The sequence below is a fragment of the Scyliorhinus torazame genome, chromosome 18 (genome assembly GCF_047496885.1).
Source record: "Scyliorhinus torazame isolate Kashiwa2021f chromosome 18, sScyTor2.1, whole genome shotgun sequence".
Lineage (NCBI taxonomy): Eukaryota > Metazoa > Chordata > Chondrichthyes > Carcharhiniformes > Scyliorhinidae > Scyliorhinus > Scyliorhinus torazame.
The window spans coordinates 151333884-151349049 of NC_092724.1; the positions used below are offsets into that span (position 1 = coordinate 151333884).

General features: G+C 43.4%; 1 protein-coding gene across 2 annotated transcripts in view; it reads left to right on the plus strand.

Annotated features, from left to right (window-relative positions):
- LOC140395620 (E3 ubiquitin-protein ligase rnf213-alpha-like) overlaps positions 1-15166 on the plus strand; it is a 183743-nt gene that overhangs the window by 129675 nt on the left and 38902 nt on the right. For both annotated transcript variants that reach the window (XM_072483605.1, XM_072483606.1), the window contains 7 exons: positions 538-638; positions 2821-3003; positions 4135-4307; positions 7524-7623; positions 11696-11810; positions 12585-12783; positions 13789-13985. In XM_072483605.1, coding sequence (XP_072339706.1) covers positions 538-638; positions 2821-3003; positions 4135-4307; positions 7524-7623; positions 11696-11810; positions 12585-12783; positions 13789-13985 — 1068 coding nt within the window. The remainder of the gene's footprint in view (positions 1-537; positions 639-2820; positions 3004-4134; positions 4308-7523; positions 7624-11695; positions 11811-12584; positions 12784-13788; positions 13986-15166) is intronic.

Sequence of the window (15166 nt, forward strand, 5' to 3'; positions counted from 1 at the left end):
CCCTAGGGAATCCCTTATAATCCTACGGTTGGCAGCGCAAATCTGGTGCAATTCAACTCCGGCGGGAGAACATAGGGCTGGATTCTCCGATCGCCGACGCTGTAATCGCGTTCGACAATCGGCCGGAGAATCCCCGTTTACGCTGGAATCGGGGGAGGCGCCGCTTTTGAGATGCTCGGCCATCTCAAAAACGGCGTACTCCGTTAAATTCAAAGCTGCGCAACATCCTTTTATATGCAGAAGCTAGTGACCGAAGAGAAATAGTTATTACATTAATTCATCAAAGCAAAGGACCAGCCCAGTGACGAGCACAATCTTGATGCCTGTCTGAACATTAACCTAATGCTGCTTTTGCATTAAAAGTGTAAATGTCCAATCTTTGGGTAGAATTTTATAGTAAATAGTTTGTTTATTGATAATGAGGTACACACCCAATTGTTTGATTATTTTAAAAATCCAGTTTATTTAAGTTGATAGAAATGGCTCACTTTTATTTATAACCTGTACTTTGAAGCCTAATTTTTCCCTATTTTACAGTGTTTACACAACAACTCGGATGTAAGAACTCAAGATCCCTTTCGGGCTGTGATTAAGGTTCTAAGAGATTGTAAAGATAATGCAGGACAGGTGTTCTGTAGGTAAGAGATTGTGTGCCATTATAATGATGAAGTATAACATCAGAGCTGTGAGTGGCTATATATTTGTGGCTTTCCTGCATCTGCTATTGGTCATGGGCCCATTTAAGGTCATGGGTCAGTGTTACGATTCCATTTGATGTTATAACTGGACGGGAAGATCCTAGAATGGAACCCTGGCTCAAAAAACCGTAATGTTACTTTTTAAAAATAAAACATGGAGGAACAGAGTCACGGGTCCGCTAATTACATTTACCAACAAAAACTTTGTTAAACATGAAAACTTGGATTATGATAATCTTTATTATTGCCGCAAGTAGGTTTACATTAACACTGCAATGAAGTTACTGTGAAAAGCCCCTAGTCACCACATTCCTGCACCTGTTCGGGTACACGGAGGGAGAATTCAGAATGTCCAAATTGCCCAACAGCACGTCTTTCGGGGCTTGCGGGAGGAAACCGGAGCACCTGGAGGAAACCGACGCAGACACGGGGAGAACGTGCAGACTCCGCACAGACAGTGACCCAAGCCGGGAATCGAACCTGAGACTCTGGTGCTATGAAACAACAGTGCTAACCACTGTGCTACCGTGCTGCCCACGGCAATATACAACACTCCTTTATTCCTCCTTTAACTTTAAAATTACACACAGGTTTTAGGATTAACGGATTACAAAGTACATCTGAAGCTAGATGGTCTCATTAATAGACAAAGCCCCTTTTAAACAAACAAGATGACTGTAGTAAGACACACTCCTCCCTGAACCTAGGTGAAATATCTGTGGATTTCTGCTCAAAATTCCCCCCAGATGATTCTTATACTATGAGCCACTTTATCTCACTGAACTCTGGCTTCCACACGAGTGATTTAAAATTCCGCTTTCAAAAGTCACACTTTCAAATCTCCTTTTAAATAATGCTTTCTCTCCGCTGCTTCCATCAAGGTTTCACTTTCAGGTTTTACACCTCTCCCTTCAGGTTTCCTTTGTCATAAAGGCTTTTACACAAACTCTGAGATTGAGCCACCGATTTCTACAATTATTTCAAATAATGTCTCCTAAACTGTAGTAATTTCTCACAAACCTTGAGCACTACTGCAGATATCTTTACGACCTCTTGGGGTCCAATGCCTTTTCAACTCTTTGACATTTTACTGAACAATAATCTGTTCTGTTTCCCACTTTCCTCTGTTCCATTAACTTCTTCCAGACTTCTTGGAAACTTCTCTTCATATCTCTAGTTTTCTTAACTATCTGGACTTTAAATTTCCAGCATCTGTTTTCTTAACCATTACTCCGTAGTATGGCTTTTTTAAGCAAAGCGGAGAGTGATGTTCCCTCTTTAATCTAAAACCAACTACTTCTAGCAGAGCTGTCAGAGCTGCCTTCTCTCTCACTACCTATCTCCAACTGCAATCAAAGTAGATAAACTAAAACTTTAAAGCTTCCCTATCTTACCAGGCCCCAGTTGCTAAGCAACCATTTATTTTATCTTTATTCACTCTTCACGCCGTAGCCCTCTCCAAACACAGTTGAAACCTAACCAACCTGCACACATACAAAACACTTTTGCCCAGCACAAATCTATAACTTCCAGGCACAGAAACGTTAAATCAAACCTACTTAAAACTATACCTTCTCTCTCATGTTTACCAATACAAATATAAATCTCTTAAAACTGCCTTTGTTTTCTTAACAGTCAGTGAATTGATCCACAGGACTATGTTTACATCTTAGAAAGTTTCCCCACAACGTTAGAAGATTCCTTAGATAAAGCAAATAATGTGGGATAAAACAAATAAATGAAGAAAGAAAATTTTCAAATAGTCTCCCCAACAGTGATCTCAGGCAGTTTGATTCAGAGATTTGTTCTTATTCAGTCTAGATCTGGTTGAACCAAAATTGGATAGAACTATGACATTTGTGCATCCATTTTAAATCATTGTTTTGAAAGTTCCTTCCTAGAGCATCATTCCCAATCTGATCTGAGTTGTGCTTCTACCAATCTTTTGCTGATTTCTTTACTTCAGATAGCGTCCAGATTGCCAGGACACAAAATGTCCGCACATATTAAAATAGTAACTCACAGAACTGTTAGCATAGACTTTCTTGGTTATTCTCTTAAGTGCAGCCCCCATCCACCCCTACAGAGTTGTTGATTTTATTTTAGCTTTGTTTTATTACAGATATGGACTGAGGCCGTGTCCAGTTTGCTTAGGAGAGCTTAACGGTCCTGTCTTACTTCCATGTGATCACATCTACTGTCACGACTGTTTAAAGCTGTGGCTTGCTCCAGGGCAGATGTTTTGCCCAGTCTGCATAACTGCTCTCGATGATGGTTACGTAATGAAGGTATCTGAAGAAATAAGGTACGCTTAAGAGGTTGGAGGGAACAGTATGATTGCATTATTTTTGTTGTTTGGGACAGTTAAAAGATAGAGAGCAGCCACCAAGAGCCTTGTATTTTCTTAGTTCACAGTATGTGAGCATTGCTGGCAAGGCCAGCATTTGTTTCACACCCCCAATTCCTCCTGAGAAGGTGGAATTAACAGTTTGATACACATGGATCAGGAGCTTAAGATATGAAATGAAATGAAAATCACTTATTGTCACAAGTAGGCTTCAAATGAAGTTACTGTGAAAAGCCCCTAGTCGCCACATTCCGGCGCCTGTTCGGGGAGGCTGTTACGGGAATTGAACCGTGCTGCTGGCCTGCTTTCAAAGCCAGTGATTTAGTCCTGTGCTAAACAGCCCCTATTCTGATTGTCATTAGAATTTTGCTAGTTTGGAATGATGAACGAAATCATATGCTATTGCATCATCCGATTTAGGTCATTTAACCAAACAATGGCTTTCTCTCGAGGATTTATTTTATAACTGCATAACAGTTGCTCTACAATATCTTGCATAAACTTGGTTTTCAGTAATGTAAGTGAAGCGTAACATTCTAACTTAAGGTGTAAGTGATATTTCACATCAATGAGATACTAACAAAAGAACAAAACATTTTCAATGACTTGCACGTAAAATTAAGAGTCAATTGTTTAACACATCAAATCGCCACTACAATAGCCACATTTTTTGTTGTTAATAAAAGAAATTGGCTTATGACAGCCCTAAGTTGTATCATTCACTCCAACAACTTGAATATTATCCAATAATTTACATAAATTTTAATATCTATGGTGCAAAGTTGTGCCCTCTTAATATACCAATTAAGGCAGAATTGTGTTCACTTCTGCACCTTCGTTTGTTGCAAACCATTTTACAATAATTTTTTTATTGTCACAAGCAGGCTTACATTAACACTGCAATGAAGTTACTGTGAAAAGCCCATTGTGTGCAATATGGAAGAAAATTGTATTTTCTGCGCTCCTTGTAATTGGCATGGCTGCAGGGAAAATGATCAAATGGAGACTATTCAATATAGCTGCTCATATTTTCAGCCAAATGTTTATGCTCCCATCATTTTCATTAATGTGTGCTCCTTTCTATTACAGAGAAGCTGTTGGAAAAAATACCATCTTTCGTAAGAGGTGTGACGCATTTTTCATAGCTCTGGTTTCCATGGTCTGTTTTAAAGATAATTCGCCACCATCGAAAGAAGTGGTTGCTGATCTTCTGTCACAACTAGTCATTGAAAAGCAGCTGTGTCGCAACATCACCGGTATAGGTAAGGATACGTTTTGGGAAAAGTTGTAATTTCCATACATTTTTTTAATGGAGTAGGAGGTACAGTGTTTCCCCAACCTCTCTCTCCTTCCACCCTTCTCTCCTGATGATATTCCCGTACCAGCCTCCCCAAACAGGCGCCGGAATGTGGCGACTAGGGGCTTTTCACAGTAACTTCATTTGAAGTCTACTTGTGACAATAAGCGATTTTCATTTCATATTGCCTTATTCCTGGAGTTGGGATCTATTCAGCAGCTCAGCTGTGGTTCAGTTGATGGTAATCCTGCCTCTAAGGCATACAGTTCTGGATTCCAGGCACAATCCAGGACTTGAGCACAAAGTCTGATGCTTCCATGAAGAACTGAGAAGAGTGGACAATTGGAGGAGCTGTCTTTTGGATAAAACATCAAACTGTCCCTCCTCCAAGGGGGACATAAACAATTCCCTGGTACCATCTCATAGCAGTCTGGGGAGTTATTCCTATCATCCTTGCCAATATTTACTGTTTAATTAATATCACCAAAAACGATTATCCATAGAATCCCTAGAATCCCTACAGTGCAGAAGCCAACTATTCGGCCCCTCGAGTCCGTACCGACCCTACTAAGAACACCCTACCTAGGCCTACTCCCCCACCCTATCCCCTAACCCCATCTAACCTGAACATCTTTGGACACTAAGGAGCAATTTAGCATGGCCAATCCACCTAACCTGCACATCTTTGGATTGTGGGAGGAAACCGGAGCACCCGGAGGAAACCCACGAGAGTGCGAGCAAACTCCACACAGTCACCCAAGGCCAGGTCCGTTGTGCGGTGAGGCAGCAGTGTTAACATTGCTATTTGTTGGGAGTATGCTTGTGAAAATTAGCTGCTGCGTTTTCTACATTGCAACAGTGACTACACTTCAAAAGCATTTCATTCGCTGTAAATTGCTTTGAGATGTCCGATGGCCATGAAAAACACGGTAGCACAGTGGTTAACCTTGTACAATAACCCTACAATTATTGATTGGTTTTCTTCGTCGATAGTAATAGTGGTATGTTACAGGCTAGTAATCCAGGGGTCTGGACAATGGGTGCAGAGATTTGAGGAAAAGTGTGACTACTAGAGAAGGTACTGAGATTTATGAGGATGTTGCCAGGCCTGGAGAATTTCAGCCATGAGGAAAAATTGGATAGGCTGGTGTTGTGTTCTTTGGAACCATGACGGCTTTGGTGAGATTTAATTGAGGTCTATTAAATTATGATGTGCCAGATAGAGTGGATAAATTGGACCTAGTTCCTACAGCAGAGACGTCAAAAACCAGGTGTCTTGATTTGAAGTAACTCTTGAAGGATTAAAAGGTAGCTGAAGCTAAATGTTTTAATTTAGAGCAAGGTAGGGGGCTGGAAGGATGGTAGAGGCAGAAGAACATTTAAGAAGTACTAGCTTGCAAATGTGAAGTGCATGAACTACACGTCCATCAATTAAGATTGTAATTGTGTTTGAGCCTGAGAGGTGTTTTTCAACCGACACGGGTGCGATTGTCTAAATGGACTTTTATGCCGTAAATGTATTTGATTGTATTAGTTTTACTGTTATTCTGATCCCGGACCACACCCCAACATTATTAGGGTACCGGACAGAAGCTCCAATAATTTTTATAAATTTGTAAAACTGTTGAGGAAAGGATACTTTGCTCCAGGAGTGATTGCATGCACAAATAGGGATATGGTGTATTAAAACAAACTTTATCCCAAACACAGTATTAAAGCTACACTAAACAGGGGCTGTTTAGCACAGGGCTAAATCGCTGGCTTTGAAAGCAGACCAAGGCAGACCAGCAGTACGGTTCAATTCCCGTACCAGCCTCCCCGAACAGGCGCTGGAATGTGGCGACTAGGGGCATTTCACAGTAACTTCATTTGAAGCCTACTTGTGACAATAAGCAATTTTCATTTCATTACAGAAATATAACTTTCAATTACCAGTTAAACAATGCTGAACAATAAAAGGAAACACTTTAACTCCTAACTGATATCTTCTTTATCTCCAATCAAGCAAAACCCATCACAGGTCAAAACCCACTTTTAAATAGAGGTAGCAAACACAGGATTACTTGCCAAACATTGGATTGAGATCTTTTGAGACTGCCTGAAGAGAGAGACCTGACACCCTGTCGGAATAATGTAGAATCTCTGGCAGCCTTCCTCAGAAACTGCTTCTCAGCTCGCATTTCAGCCAAAAACCAATTCTACCTGTCCCAGACCTGGTTCCTCCCACCAACCACTCAATATCATATGACCTATTTACTTAGATTAAGCACAATGGCTGGAATTCTCCTTTTGGGAGACTGGCTGGAATTCTCCTTTTGGGAGACTATGTTCTCCCACCAGAGATGAAGCGCCTCTGATTTGCATTCGCGCTGGGAGTGTAAATCAGAGGCGATTCACTTTCCCCTATGCAAAAGTATGCATGGCAGGGATTGTGAAGGATGGATTTCAAAGACATCTAGCAACTCAACACTGGGCAACCATGAGGTGCTGTGGGCCATCAGCAGCAGCAGGATTGTACTCAATCACAATCTGTAACCTTATGGCGCCCATTCTTCCACTGCTACCAAGCCAGGGGATCATCCTGGTTCAATGAAGAGTGCAGGAAGGCATGCCAGGAGCAGCACCAGGCATACCCAAAAACGAGATAGCAACCTGGGGAAGCTACAAATCAGGACTACTTGTGTGCCAAAAAGCATTAGCAATAAGTAATAAATAGAGCTAAGCAATTCCACAACCAATGGATCAGATCTAAGCTCTGAAGTCCTGCCATACCCAGTCATGATCGATGGTGGGCAATGAAACAACTCACTGGAGGAGGAGTCTCCACAAACATCCCCATCTTTAATGATGGGGGAACCCAGCAATTCAGTGCAAAAGACAAGGCTGAAGCATTTGCAACAATGTCACACAAATGACCGGCAATGACCATCTCCAACAAGGGAGAATTTAACCACTGCCCCTTGACATTCAATGATATTACCATTGCTGAGTCCCCTGCTGTCAATATCCTGGGGTTGCCGCTGACCAGAACCTGAACTGGACTAGCTGCAAATGCTCTAAATGCCCAACTTGTACCGTCTACCATGAGCATTCTAAAAGCATGTAAGTCTTGTATCTATCTCAAACATTCCACTGGTAACTTTTCTTTTTGCATCAGATATTTATTTTTGTCTTTCTTTAGATCGCCAGTATCATACCAGAACCCTTTCACCATTTGATGACTCAGTTGATCGAAATCCTGTTGTCCGTTCCATTGTACTTAAACTGCTGCTAAAGTACAGGTACAAACTATTGATAGGATAAGGAGCCTGTAGCATTTTAATCATTTGTTTTCTGTTATAAATCCAAAAACAATTATGGAAGAAGAGTAGTGTTTTATGTTAATTCAGCACTCTTCAATTATTCTCACTGAAGAGCTTGGTCCCAAATAAGGTTTGTATAAAACTGGACAGTTAGTAGGAGCTTCAGGAAATTAGTTGCAACCACATGCTTTCATGAACAGTTTTAAATGGGAAAGGTATTAGTGGATGGATTTAGTATCTTGGAATACAATTCTTTTTTTTTTTAATTTAGAGTACCCAATTCATTTTTTCCAATTAAGGGGCAATTTAGCGTGTTCAATCCACCTACCCTGCACATCTTTGGGTTGTGGGGGTGAAACCCATGCAAACACGGGGAGAATGTGCAAACTTCACACGGACAGTGACCCAGAGCCGGGATCGAACCTGGGACCACGCCGCCATGAGTCAGCAGTGCTAACCCACTGTGCCACCGTGCTGCCCCATTGGAATACAATTCTAATGTCATGATTTGGTTAATGCAATTACAGACTCTTAATTCTCTTAAAATGGAATGGAAATGTGTACACAGCACCTTATCACATCTGCCAAACTTAACCCGTGCTGTGCACAGAGTTGCCTTGAAGGGCAGCAGCTGTTGTGGCAGCCACCTTACACACGAAGATCCTCCAGGTGTCCATGAGGTAATGGATAAATGAATCTGATTTTGGATGTGACAGTTACCCTGACCATTCCAAAATATCACATTTTTAAACCTAAGTCAAACTAAAAATGGCATGACTCGAGCAGCACTGAAATACTTGTCCGTTACAAAAAGTCTGTGCAAAACCATCTTTTATTGGTTTGGTTTTGAATTTATCTGTCCTCCATCTCTTAAATATTATTCAAGTGCTTAAAATTCTGCTATTTCGATGGCATAGTGGGGGCAGCGTGGTAGCACAGTGGTTAGCACTGTTGCTTCACAGCTCCAGGGTCCCAGGTTCGATTCGCAGCTTGGGTCACTGTGCGGAGTCTGCACTTTCTCCCCGTGTCTGTATGGGTTTCCTCCAGGTGCTCCGGTTTCCTCCCACAGTCCAAAGATGCGCGGGTTAGGTGGATTGGCCACGCTAAATTGCTCCTAGTGTGCAAAAAGGTTAGGTGGGGTTACTGGGTTATGGGAATAGTGTGGAGGCGTGGGCTGAAGTAGGCTGCTCTTTCCAAGAGCCATTGCAGACTCGATGGGCTGAATGGCCTCCTACTGCACTGTAAATTCTATGATTCTATTCAGTGATTCTTAGTAGTCAATCATCTGTTTAATGAATATAAAGATTCCGCTACGAGTGTTTCTATTTCCTAGTAAAATCCCACTCTTAAACACTGAAAACAGCAACTCATGATCTCCAATTCTTTATCAAAGGAGAGTGGAAGGGTCAGAGAGCTTTTTTTCAGCTTTTGACCATCTCACGATTGTTCTTCAGTTTCATTTCTATGTCATGGTTTCATGGACACATGGTTTACTCACTCCTCTCAAGCAGATTTTCTAAACGTTCATCATGCCAGAGATTATACAAGATGACTTTGATCTGATCATTCACTTGTCAAATCAGCAGCTTAACTTGAGTACACTTATTTATTTAAGTTACAACAGACCAGATGGCTGATTGTCATTTTTATTTTTTCAAATTTGGGGAATTGTTCTTGTGAATTGTGTCCAATCTAATGCGTTGGCATATAATTGTTTAATTTTTTAGCCATGTGATCACTTCTGTGTAAGATAGGTAGGAAAGCAAGTTGTGAGGACGATGCAAAGAGTCTGCAAAAGGTTAAGTGAGTGTACAACAAAATAGCAGATGGAGGATATTGTAGAAAAATGTGAAGTTGTCCACTTTGGCAGGAAGGCTAGTGAAAACAAATTATTTAAATGGATAGAGACTGCCTAATTCTGTGGCACAAAGGGATCTGGGTATCCTTGTACATGAATCACAAAAGGCGAGGATGCAGGTACAATAAGTAATTAGAAAGCCAAATGGAATATTGGCCTTCATTGCAAGTGAGGTTGAGCATAAAAGTAGGGATTCTTGCTACAACTGTACAAAGCTTGTTGAGACTGCCGGGAGTACTGTGTACAGCTTCGGTCTCCTTACTTACATTGGAAGCAGTTCAAAGAAGGTTCACTAGACTGATTCCTGGGATGTCTTGTGAGGAAAGGGAGTATGGGCAGGTATAGGCCCACACTCATTGGAGTTTAGACAAATGAGAGGTGAGCTTATTGAAACGCAAGATTCTAATGAGGCTTGGCAGGGTAAATGCCGAGAGGATGTTTAACTTGTTGGAGGAATCCAAAAATCAGCACAGTTTAAGAATAAAAAGGGGTCACCGTTTAAGATGAAGATGAGGAAAGTTTCTTCTCTCAGGACTGTTAGCCTTTCACAGAGAGCAGTGGAGGCTGAGAAGCCATTGAATATGTTCAAGACTGAATTGGACAGATATATGGGGCGGGATTTTCCACTCCCGCGCCGAAGTGCCCACGCCGTTGTGAACGCCGTCGAGGTTCACAACGGCGCGAAACGGCCCCTATCCCAACCGATTCAGGGCCCGATAATGGGCTAGGAGCGGGGCTGCGTCATCTAAACGCGCCAAGCCTTGTCGCCGCGTAAAGGCGGCGCCGCATACATGACGCGGCCGGCGCCGCATAACTGGCGTCACCAACGCCGGTGCCAACCCGCGCATGCGTGGTTGCCGTCCTCTCCGAGTCCGCCCCGCAAGAAGATGGCGGACGGATCTTGCGGGGCCGCGGAAGGAAGGAGGTCCTCCTTCAGAGAGGACGGCCCGACGATCGGTGGGCACCGATCAAGGGCCATCCCACATTTGAGGTACACCCCCCCCCCCCCCCCCCCGGTGCAGGCCGCCCCCCCCCCCAGCGTTCCCGCGCTGTTCCCGACGGCGGCGCCGGGGGGAACCCGCCATTTTTGCCTGGCAGCTCAGCCCATCCGGGCCTGAGAATAGCGGGGGTGCCGGCGAATCGCCATTTTGGATGTCTCCGGCGATTCTCCGGCCCGCGGAACTCGATGAGGCCGTTCCCGCCGCTTGGGAGAATTGCGGGAGGGCATCGGACCGACGTCGCGGGAAATTTTGACGGCCCAGGCGATTCTCCCAACCGGCGCGGGAGTGGAGAATCTCGCCCCCGATCTGTAGGGTTATTGAGAATGAAAGGCAGAAAGGAAAGTGGAATTAAGGCCACAATCACATCATAGAGCAGGTCAAAGGACTTCAATGGCCTAAACCTGTTCCTACTTCTTATGATTCTACGTTTAAAACATTTTATGCAAAATGTTGAATCCCACCACAAAGGTAAAGATTTAGGGTGCAATTCTCCCATCGGGAGACTAAGTCCCGACGCCGGAGTGAAAACAGGAGTGTTTCACTCAGGTGTCGGAGGCCGCTCCCAGCCCCCAGGGGGCTACGAGCAGCGCCGTGTCATCTACGCGTGCCGGGCAATGGTGCCACGTAAATGACGCGGCCAGCGCCGCGTGAATGACGTCGCCGGCGCCAATGCGCGTTGCTGACTTCCCCCAGGTCGCCCCGCAAGAAGATGTCGGATGCATCTTGCGGGGCGGCAGAGGAAAGGAGGTCCTCCCTCAGAGAGGCCAGCCCACCGATTGGTGGAAACCGATCGTGGGCTAGACCCCTTTTGAGGCCCCCCCCCCCCCCCCAGCGTTCCCACGCTGTTCCCGTCGGCAGCGACCAGGTGTGGATGGCGCCGGCAGGAACCCGTCGTGTTGGGCAGGCCGCTCGGCCCATCCGGGCCGGAGAATCACCGCTTGCCCGTTACAAACAGCGAGCGGCGATTCTCCCAGCGGCCAGCCGTGATTCTCGCCGCGCCAGTTGGGGGGGGGGGGGGGGGTGGGAGAATCGCGTGCGGGTGCCGGGGTGGGGTGGCGGGACTCGCGCGGCACCACGGCGATTCTCCCACCCGGCGTGGGGGTGGGTGAATTCCGCCCATTAATTCTCTATCTTCGTTCTCTATTCTACTTTTTTAGTGTTAAATTAACTGAAATAAATGATTTCCTTCCAGTTTTGATGACATTAAGGGTCATTTGCAACAGTATCTTTCTGCGGTTCAGGAAACAAAGATTCTCGATCAGGAAGATCGGACTGAACTCTATACACTTTTTTTGAACTGTTTGGAGGTATGTTTGTTTAAACTCATTGGTACTAAGTTAAAGCTGTAATAAGCAGCTTCTATCACAAGTCAGATCATTGCCTAAATATTCTGTACTCCTTCCAAAGTTCTTAGTTCTTTAATCATCACAATTATAGTTGGTATGATATTGCTATGATTTAATGTTGGTCTATGGAATGCATACATTTTTTGTCGTTACATTAGTTCAGTCGAAGTTATTGCCTTTGAGCCAGAATGTTCTGAGTGCAAACCATAATCCAAATAAGTACATAGGCAAGGGAGACATTTCTGTTCAGTATCGAGATGGTGCCGTACTATTGGATGTGCCATCTTTTGATCGAGACGTTACACCATGGCCCATGCTTCCTCTTGAGTGGACATAAAAGGCCTACAGCACTATACTGAAGAATCGGATGGTTCCCAGCCAATGTTTACCCCTCAATCTACATCAGTAGAGGAAATATCTGGCTGTTATGACATTGCTATTTGTGAGACCATCCTGTATACAAATCATCTGCCATGTTTCCTGCATTACAATTACACCAAAAAGTACTGCATTTCCTGTCAAAGAGTTTGGTGTGTTCAGAGGTCATGAAAGATGCAGTAAATGCAAGCATTTCTTTCATTCTTTTCTTGCCTCTTTTTCAGAAAGAAGATAAAGTAATTAAAGCATAAATTCACTTGTAGGGAACACAGTTTACACGCCCGTGGTTAATATTAGTCGTCAAAAACATCAGCATTTCGGAAACATTAACTAGCCTTTTTTCCTTCCTATTTTCAGGATGCTATATACGAAAAATCCCAGATTTGCACGGTGCAAGAAAAAGTTGCTTATCTGGCTCAAGAGAAAGATTTCCTTCAGAAGTGTATTAAACATAAGGGCGTTCAGACTCTGATAGAAACCTTGCAGATGATTGCTCGAATCCGACTTTGTTTTGACATGGCTTCTCAACTGCTGTGTGAATCACATGATACATTTGGTAATGCTGGCGTTTGATTTAAATAATGTTTGTATTGTATCCTGCCTGTAGTCCCTCCACCTCCACCCAACTGGATCAGTCAACAAAATAATCAAACGAGTCTAAATTGTGCTTGCCAAATCAGTTATTCAGTAAAGATCTGTGTGTTATGGTAGTGAGATGTACAGACCAGGCATGTTATCACCTCTTGTCAGCTTATCTATTATCAGCTGACTAAGCAATACCAAAAAATATGTTTTATCGTTCACTAAAGTGCTGGTTAGGTTCAGTAGGTCTGGCAGCTTCTGCGGAGAGAGAAACTGAGGGAATATTTCGAGTCCGAATGACTCTTCAGAAATAAAGAGTTACGTTGGACTCGAAGTGTTAACTCAGTTCCTCTACAAATGCTGCCAGACCTGCTGAGTTTACCAGCAGTTTTTTTAAAATTTCAGATCTCCAACAGTGACAGTACGGTAGCAGAAGTGGATAGCACTGTGGCTTCACAGCGCCAGGGTCGATTCCCCGTTGGGCCACTGTCTGTGCGGAGTCTGCATGTTCTCCCCGTGTCTGCGTGGGTTTCCTCCGGGTACTTCGGTTTCCTCCCACAGTCCAAAGACATGCAGGTTAGGTGGATTGGCCATGATAAATTGCCCTTCGTGTCCAAAAGGTTAGGAGGGGTTATTGGGTTACGGGGATCGGGTGGAAGTGAGGGCTTAAGTAGGTCGGTGCAGACTCAATGGGCCCAATGGCCTCTTTCTGCACTGATGTTCTATCTACAGTATTTGCTTTTATCATATTTGACTTTATTGCACATTGGCTAGAAAAAGGATACAACAGTCATGATACTTCTCATTATCTGAGGTGAATAACCTGCTAGTGCTCACTGTCTCGACTTGTGTGAAGAATGACTTGGTTGAGTACTGGACAGTTGCTTCTTATTCAGTGTATAACATAAGAATGAAGTGTAAATACTTTATCATATGGGCCCATGTTGAAAATCGATGTTTGGTTTATTCATGATTCCAGCTGCAAATCTGGAATATGTTCGTGCAAAAGAAACTTTTCTGCGGTCAACAAAGCAAATGTTTGAAAAGCGGCGAAATGATTGGTTCCGGATCTATCTTGTGCGGAAGCTATGTAGTCTGAATGGAATGGAGTTTGTTCAGCAGCTTTCAATGGATGATCAATTTGCTTGGGTGTTTCCAGAGGAAATAATTCAACAGGTACAAAACAAATAATCTGTTTATTTCTTGAGCCCCTTGTGCTTTAGTCAAGATCAATTATAAATGTTAACTTTGTTTTTCCATGAATGATGAACTAAATACTCTTTCCCACAGTTACCAACAGCCTGGTAAACGTTATCGCGCTTGGCTGTGAAAATATTGCCATAAGACTGTATATTCACACTATAAGTAAACATATCACTGATGTATATTCCATCAACATTCAAATGTAATAGCAAAATTATAAACTTTTTGGTGTAGAACCAGAGCAAATATATAATAAATTCACATAAAATCTGGCAAATGTTTGAAAATGCATATTTGAATGTCCCAAGGTCTCCTGAATGGGGAAACTCCTTTCTTCATTCATCAGCTCAAAAATTCATCACCTCGCAGTCTCCCCCTAAAGCAGACCACCCTCCCGATGTTGGCAAAATGCCAGCAGAGGCAGGAAGTGGCCCTTAATTGACCTCTTAGGTGGCTCAATTGGCAACTGGGCAGGCAGCCAAACTGCCACCTTTCTCACTGCCGACAAAATGGCATGGGAATGGGAAGATGTGAGATGCCCCTCCCAACATTCCTCCCCCCACCCTTTTGCCGGCCCTCCAGCTCTTCACAAATGGGCCAAGGAAATTCAGTTCATCCTCTTGAGTAGCACAGTGATGCAGCGATGCAAAGGCCGCTGTAGACGTTGAATTACTGTTTCTGAGTTTGACCTGAGTACAGTCAGCTCTCTGGATATTCCCGAATTTCCTTACAGTGGTCTCACTTTTCCTCCTCAGCTGAAAGGTTCTTACATCATACTTATTCCATGACTTCATCTTGGTTTAACCACATCAGTTCAGCTCTCTGTTCCAGAGGATGGGTCCTGTAACAGCCTCCCCGAACAGGCGCCGGGATGTGGCGACTAAGGGCTTTTCACAGTAGCTTCATTTGAAGCCTACTTGTGACAATAAGTGATTTTCATTTCAGTTCATTATAAGAATAGCTGTCCTTTCTTGTAAAAAAAACGGTCAACCGATAGATAAATATATGTTAAAACATTAAGACTACACAGGCCTATTTTGTATCAGAATGGTTACATCATTTTAGCCTTGGAAGTTTGACCTGCCAGATATTGCCTATTTTAACAAATTCTGAAAAATATCCCTGAACTACAAAATGGAGGCCTGAACTTCTTG